The sequence below is a fragment of the Atractosteus spatula genome, chromosome 22 (genome assembly GCF_055471065.1).
Source record: "Atractosteus spatula isolate fAtrSpa1 chromosome 22, fAtrSpa1.hap1, whole genome shotgun sequence".
Lineage (NCBI taxonomy): Eukaryota > Metazoa > Chordata > Actinopteri > Semionotiformes > Lepisosteidae > Atractosteus > Atractosteus spatula.
In genome coordinates this window covers 14,349,097-14,357,228 of record NC_142727.1, presented here as the reverse complement: position 1 = coordinate 14,357,228, position 8,132 = coordinate 14,349,097, and the positions used below count along the sequence as shown (strand labels likewise).

The 8,132-nt window shown below is 45.3% G+C and overlaps 1 protein-coding gene across 1 annotated transcript in view; it reads left to right on the top strand.

Annotated features, from left to right (window-relative positions):
• The first annotated feature begins 886 nt into the window (after positions 1 to 886).
• The window catches only part of msantd2 (Myb/SANT DNA binding domain containing 2), a 10,327-nt gene continuing 3,081 nt past the window's right edge, over positions 887 to 8,132 (top strand). Inside the window, exons 1-3 of the mRNA XM_088939449.1 lie at positions 887 to 1,351; positions 4,191 to 4,443; positions 8,123 to 8,132. The exon at positions 8,123 to 8,132 is cut by the window's right edge and continues 54 nt beyond it. Coding sequence (XP_088795575.1) covers positions 911 to 1,351; positions 4,191 to 4,443; positions 8,123 to 8,132 — 704 coding nt within the window. The 5' untranslated portion in view covers positions 887 to 910. The remainder of the gene's footprint in view (positions 1,352 to 4,190; positions 4,444 to 8,122) is intronic.

Here is an 8,132-nt window from a genome sequence, read left to right as displayed (position 1 = left end):
TTAACTTGCGACGCTCTGCTAACATTAAAATGTTCGGTAAAAAAAAAAAAATGAACACGGTACAAAGAATAATGACATTAATTTTAATTAAATAAAAGTAGAACCACCACATCATCAATAGAGCACCTGTTGCAAAAGTGGCTTCAGAACCTGCAGTCAAGACAGCTATATATTTTAAGAAAATATATATTTATGGAAGAAGGTTATTTTCCATGCTGGAAGGAAAAGAACAGGCGCAACGTGGAGAAGGGCACTTGAAGGAGGCTCCACGGCCGAAACGTTGTGTTTCTTTTCTTCTCTTTTCAGCTGGAATAAACCCGTTACCTGTTCCTCTGCAGCCCACGCCTGCTGACGCAGCTCCCTCCTTGAACTTCAATGAATTACGGTTATTTATAAACTCAATGTTGCCACCAACCAAAAACCAAAAGTTATTTGTTCAGCAGTAATTATTTGTTTAGTCTTGAGTACTTACCTACAAATATTATGCCACTGCAAGAGTATAATGTTTGAGAAAACTATTTATAAGCGATAGCATTATACATTACTTTCGGTCCTCGACTGCGTAAACGCACGTTTAAATGCACGTTTGCACAAAGAATATGTAAATAAAACAACAGAAATAAACGAGTCAACAGTTTTCGCACTATTCGTTTGTTCTAAAATTTAATTTCTCGTAAAGGTTTGAGCCTTTAACAAAATTAGTATTCCTTCAATTCAAATACATTTGGTACTTATGATAATTGAAAAACTGCGTGCTGCAGGTTCTATTCCCCTCACAAAGATGGCGATAGCAGCGCACCTCTTGGATGTGCTGTTTTTTGCCCCACAGTATCCCAAGATGCACCATACTTAGACCCCCCCCCCCGAAGACGTCAACTCCCCTCCCCCTCCCCTTAGCAACAGAATCAAGATGGCGGCGCCCAGTAACGCTGATCATTCGCCCGAAATATCAATGCCATTAAAGATACCCAAAACCGAAGTTCCCTCTCCCGAGTCGGGGGATCTGAGCGACAGCAACCAATACCATTCCAACCCGTCGACCCCGAACCGCTTTTCCCCGCTCAATGTGGGGATATCGGGCTCGGGCAGCGCAGGCCGTGGCAGTTCGGCCTCGGCTTCCAATAGCTTTCCCGCCTGCCGCGGCATGTCGTGGACCCCTTCCGAAACCAACGCGCTGATCGCCGTGTGGGGCAACGAGCGGCTGGCGGAGGCGCGGATGCAGCAGCTGGAAGGCGCCGGCACGGTGTTCTCCGGGAAGGCGCCCGGGCCGGCCATGTACGAGCGGGTGTCCAGGGCCCTGGCGGAGCTGGGCTACGAGAGGACCCCCTCGCAGTGCAGGGAGAGGATCAAGGTAAATCACGGCACCGTCCGCCCCTCGGCGGGGCTCGGCGACCCCCGGCAGCTGCGGGTCGTTGTCATCTCTCGCTGGGGTTATGCTTGGCGTGCGGTAATAATGCTTCCGTTTTCTTTTCTTGCCTTGCGATGCCACGATCATTATTAATGCTTCTTTTTTTTTTTTTGCGGATTTTATACTGCTTTTCTTGGACACCTTCATAATCACAAGAAACTATACCTGGCTTTATATTATACTGTTGCTCTGAATTGATTCCCCCGACTAACAGAACGCACTTCGTTACTGTCGTGTGTCATAACGGGCAGACGTATCTGTTGAAGATGTTGGTGTTGCCGAGAATCAGAATCTAGTTTATTGTCCCCATTTTGCGGAAGATGTCCTTTGGCCTCATTGAGACAATAAAAACATTGTAATAATTGCAATGCATGCATCGTCCAGCGGATTTTACAAGATGTGTACAGTCGATGCAGTGTGAATTATGTGGTGTAATACAGTACATCATGTTCAAGTGTGACATATATGCTGTCAATATAGAGCTCTGAAGTGGCTTGTATATCAGAGTGTAGCAGAGTAATGGCAATTTGAACAAATGACTTCTTAAAAATGTGTTTTTGTAACCTATAGTACTCTAAAGCGACCAGATGGTATGTTTTCAAACTGGGAGTGTAGCAGCGAGCACCAGGCATCATTCACTGTTAATACTGCTTTCCTGTGTACACTCCTAGCATCCATGTGGTTCAGCTGGTTCCGTGCCCATGCTGATAGTCTTGAGAGCTTGTCTCTACCCTGACAGCAGATCCCTACACCCAGTGGAGATGTTACAGAGAGCACACTCCACCAGCTTTGTGTAGACAAAGTCTAGGAGGGGTTTGTTTCCATCAAAGCCTTTCCATTCCTCCTCCCTCTCAAGAGAAATCATTTCGGCATGGCTTTTTAAAAACCTACGCTGTGTTGCTTGAGCAGTTAAGTTTGTTATCAATACATGTACCAACATATGTATCCAATTCAGTTTAAAATTCTTTATTCATCCCCAAGGGGAGCAGCTTAAGATTTCAAACAAGGTGCTCCGGTTTCCTCCCACAGTCCGAAGACACGCTGGTAGATTAACTGGCTTCTGGGAGAACTGGCCCTGGTGTGAGGGCATCTGGTTTTGCGTGTGCCTTGTGGTGGACTGGTGTCCTATCCAGGGAGTATCCTGCCCGTTGCTTGTCGGGATAGAGTTGCAAAATTAGCCAGTTGTACCAAATGTATGACAGCGTGTTTAGATAACGCAAGATCATCCCCAGCAATTCTGTTTTGTTTTGCAGCATGGAATATAACAATTAAGTAAAGCAGTAAGTCATGTATTTTTAGAGCAGTAATCAATGCTTTAATCCATGTCAAAATTTCAAGATAACGTATTTGTCAAATATTTTCCATTTGACATCTCAACCTGTATATACGTATTTATCATGCTAATAAATATTCCCTTATTCAATCTACTATTTTTGTTTTATGGTTTATTATTCGTGAAAGAACTCACACCAATGCCCATCTCTGCTTCTGCTTTTGTTCTTTTGAGAGATAGGCATGTGCTCTGCTCACTCTAATCACATGTGTTTTACTTGAGCGAGGGTGAACCTGCAGTTCAGTAGTTATTATAAGTCTGTCTTAAATCATCAGTTTGTAATGACTCTGAACCGTTTCAGCTGCTTCAGTTGAGTTAATAATGACTGATGGTGGTCCTTGAGAGATACAGTGCGATGGTATTTTTATTTCATATGATCTTGAAACAGCTCCATTGACCCCACACCTAATTACCTGGTCAGAAGGCATTGTTCCAGCTGCTGGCGTGAAGAAACAAGATTTAAGGGTAATCTGTCCAGTCTGCTGGCTTGGGGCTGTCCAGAAGCAGGCTTGGGCATCAGGTTTTCCTTCTTTCCTGCCAACAAGGTTAATATTGTTCTTGAGACTGGTTTATCAGAGCATATTCGTAATGAGTTTCATTATGTAAAGTATTCCCCATTATTAGAGATCACAGCGGTTTATTTTATGGGATTCAGTTTGCTTTCCTCCTTGCCTGTAAATATCGTATAACGTTGTTTTACTTTTAATCCTTCTGAACTGCAAAATGATTCAAGCCTAATGCTTAACAGTTCAAGTAATATTAGCTCACAAATTCTGTTTTATTATCGGTAATAACGATTCCTGTTAATTGGAAGGACCCCCAACATTGGTAACCTAGGTGGCTAAAAAGCGTTGCAGTACAAAACCTCTGCATTGTAAATACAGAGCCCCCAACTTTCGAGCTTACAAGCTGCTATACGGGAGTTTGTTGGATGTAGGCTGTATTGCTACCACCCGGTGCAACGTGCTGCAGGATGGAGTGACAGTAGAGCGTTAGTGCAGTGTGAGCTGGTGAGGTCTGAGGAGGCAGGGAGAGAGCTGTCAGAGCTGCTCACTGCATGTCGCTGGTTTCCCCACCAGAGGGCGCAGGGGAGCAGCAGTGGACAGGAGACTGGACCGCAGAGAGGAGACACAACTAGTCAAGCCAGTCAGGCAGGAGGACGTGGGGCAGTGAGGAGACCAGATGTCCAGGACATCCCAAGCTAGAGACAGCGAGGAATGGGGTGCCAGCTAAGATTCAGCTGAAAGGCGAGGAAAGCTGTACGAGGTGGATAGGAGAAGCAGGCAGGCCTTTCCAGGAGACATGTTGCGTAGTCCAGGCGGGACTCGGAAAGCCTGGCTCCGCGGCGCCCAGGGAGCAGTGGAAAAGTGGCCGGAGGCTGGGAATGCCTCCCTGGGCGGAAAGGTAGCGCTGCTGGCGTCATCTCTCTCCCTCTCGGCGTGTTCGCAGACGCTGCGGAGGTGCTACAGCCGGGTGAAGGAGCACGGCGTGGGGAAGAGGAAGAGCAGCTACTCCATCGAGCAGCTGGAGAAGGTGTTCGGCCAGGGGGGCTGGGACTCCCAGACCTGCCAGCCGGTGCTCATCAACAGCAGCGGGCTATACCAGGAGATGGAGTCCGACGGCAGCACCATGGAGGACTACTCCCAGGAGGACTGGGGCAACCAGGACCTCGCGGCTTTCCAGGAAGGAGAGACCGAGGCCGGTGAGTGGCGGAAACGCAGCAGCCGGGACACGAGAGGACACTCGGGCGGCGTGCGGAAGAAACGCGCTGTCGCATCGCGTTACTCGAGCTGACTCGCTAGGGCCGCTCCAGAAGAGCCTTACTGGTATTTTTAGACCGTTAAGCTCCCCCAACCTCCAAATGAGCGAGATGGGCCAGATGGCATCCTCTCAAGGGTCATCTTTCCTGTGGTGGTAAAACCACTGCTGCCCCAGGGTGAGAAAAAATCATGAGCATGCCAGCTATCGGGGTTTGATTTATTTATTTTTTATCTGAAACTTTCCTCTTTAATTTCTGCAAAATGAGTTGATATGAATGCACGTTCATCAGTGGCATAGACCGGGTTATTAGGCCCCTGGGCGTCTGACAATGACGTGTAGGTTTCTTCTCTCGGAGTTTTGTTACGCTTTTCTCGTTTTTTAATCTCGACACTAGCTTATCAGTTTGATTTTTGCCGTCGTTTATAACTTCAGTTCACTTGAGTTCTTTCAACTGTGGCATTCTCTAAGGGGTGTCCTTGGACTGGGGAGTGTCTCTTAATGCATCAGCACGTTAAAAAAAAAATCAGCACGAAGAAGACTGTGGTTTGTAGCAATATGGTGTCCTGATCAAGTTCATTTATCTGGCATTGCTGTGACAACCCTGAGGACAGGTCTGCCTGATTTCAGCTTGGTTTTGTTTCACAGAGGATTCTGGAAAATGAATGGACTGGCAGGGGAGAGATTTTAAACGTGCTGGCTGTCTCACTTGTGATACACTCAATGCAAGCAATGTCTAAGCTGCAGCATAAAATGGATGTCACACTCAAAAATGACATGCTGTTTTCAAATTAAATTAAAATGCTTGATTCTAGGCATTTTCTCTTATTGAGCTGCCAGCCATTGCATTTCTGTGACTTTAAGAAACTGCTAAGTGATAAAGTGTCTTATGTTTAGTTGGTTTGATTTTTCTTCATCACGCTCTGAATTCCAAACATTATGCTGGTATGACCTTTCCAAACTGGAAAGCAAGACTGTGTTATGGTACGCATCTGCAAGCTAGAAAAAAAGTTAAAATATCAGTGGGACTTTGGATATAAAAACTCATTTTAATGCAGCATTTGATGGACTGTCTTGATTTCTGGAAAACAGGTTGTAACTAAGTCCTTAATACTGTTTTCTATTTCTGTGATCTGTACAGCGATTCAATTATATGTAGTGTCAACATAGCTAATATAAATCTATTTTGCAAGAACAGTAGGCGTTCTCCTGCTCAATGTTTGTCAATAGGGGGCAGTATTCTCTTTCACATGGCAACATTGATTACACAGAAAGGTTTCTTACCTCTTCGCCTTCAGCTGTGCTTCATTACCATCTCAAGAGGATGATTTTCTTCCAGACACGCCCTCTTTAAAAAGGTATGTATGCTAATCTTGTACATCTTACAAGAAAATGTATCCATTCTAAAATAATATCAGTCCCATAATTTGAATTAAATTGAATGTGTGTTTTTAAGACTGCACTTCACCCTAACAGTGAGGTCTTTTAGGTTCCAGGGCGCCACTGTCCGCGGCCGCCAGGCGAGCAGGACACCGCCAGGAGCTGAAGGACAGGAGCCTGTACGAGGAGTACAAGAAGAAGACCGCGGCACAGCGGCGCAGAGTCGGTGTAAGAAGAGGGAACTGGAGTCCAGGGGGAAAGACGAGAGCAGGCAAGGAGAGCAGCCCGGTGGAGGGTGAAAAAGAGGCAGGGTGGCACAGGGGAGCCTCTAAGCCTGAAGGCCCTGTGATGGAGACTGGCTCCCCGCTCCGCACCTGCTGCAAAAGATATCTCCGATCTCCAGGCGGTGGAGATGGCAGAAGCCGATATTAACACACAAGGAGTCATTGAATCCCAACCACGTGGACCACCGGCACTCCGCTGCTCGAGGAGCCGGGCGAGTTCCCCAGCCCAGAGAGCCGGACTGTGAAGCTGCGCGCGCGCGCTCCAGCCTGCAGTCCGCCTCCGAGAAGAAAGGAAGAGGCGGGCAGGCGGACCGGAGGCCTTGGCCCACCCTGGGGACTGTGAGGCCTGGAGAGGAGAAACAACACGCCCCCAAATGGTTGCCTGTTCTTCAACTACGGGACCCAGAAAATGTCAGATTTTTTACCAGTTTGCTGGTAAACACGAGGCAGAAGCAGCTGGTAGCTGCGGTGTTGCTGACATTTAGGAAATGTGTCTTGCATCTTGCGTGCAGATTTTACTGATGGACATCACATAAGATGCGTCTCGTTACGTATGGTGACTACAAATTGTTTCTCACTTTATTAAGATGGTACGACTAATACCGTTAGCATGGTCTATGATCCCCTTATGTGTAATCACAGTTTATCTGTGGTATTTTGTAATATCTTTTAATCTTGTTGCATAATCCCAAAATATGATGAACCACACCAGTATCTGGCAGCAGTCTGAGAATGAATTCTATTAATAGCAAATGGCTGTCTGTAATTATACGCTGTCAGGATTGTACCTTTTTACCCTGTGGTATTTGTATAATATCAGCTTACAGAGTATTCTGTAGTAATTACTATTGTGAAAGTTTATCTTGGATTTGTTCAGTATTTTTTCTTCTCTTATGTGTCTATAAAAACAAATTGCTTTCCACATCAGGTGTATTGTGAAATTCTGTTTTTTTGTAGGGTATTAAACAGTGATTTAGTATTTGAACAACAAAACATTTTCTTTGTGCTTTCCTAAAACCTTGCTTACAAGTGATTTTTACTTCAAAGCCATACAAGAGATTAAGGGAGCAAACTGTATAAGCAGGCAAAAGGCTGTGTGTATAATTGCATATGAGCTTTTTTTGTAATCTTTGATAAAACGCAGAGCAGTGGTACAACACTAAGCATACAGGGAACAACGGTAAAAACTAGTGCCTTTTATAATAAACTTTTTCCTCATTTAGGAAGACTAGTTTGGAATTCTCAATTAACTCTTTAGCACTCTTTAGAAGTTGCCGACAACATGCATGTGCAGTTCAAAGGCCTGCTGTTTCCCTGTCTGCTGCAGGTGGCAGAGCTGTAGCTTTGCATGACACAGTTCTCATTGATACCGTCACAGGCGCCTCGGTCTTCCACCAGCGGAAGGAAGGGAACGCCATGGCACGTTGAGCTGAGGGTATTTCAGCTAAATTGAGATCTCCCAGTCCAGACAGTGGCAAGACAGTTCTCCGATGTTTTCTTCTGGCTCCAAGGGGCTAGGTGAAACCTGTAGTCTCCTGGCTACATGGTAAACCCTGCAACTCCAGCAGAAGCTTCAACCAGATCACCAACATCCTAGCCCAAAATATAACTAAATCTGTATGTTATTTTAACATTTGAACTTTATTTTTAATGGTTACGGCAGTAAACTCCTACCTTAAAGTTTCAGAAAGCAGATGTAAATATGCACGAGTTTTGAAGTTCTTGCGGGTATTATTTTCAGAATAAGGATCACGTACCCTTCCGGTGTGATTTGGTCCTTCTGTGTCCGATGAGTTCTGATTGTCTTACTAAAGATCTACTTTTTTTAAAGGGATTAAAAGGGAACTTTCAAAACGTTCGTTAATGACTTAAGGGACGGATCTGAAGAGGAGTCTTTTTTCGGTATTTGTCTGTTATCGATTTCCAATATTTATTAAAACCTGTATTTCTTTGTTTCAGAGGAAGTGAC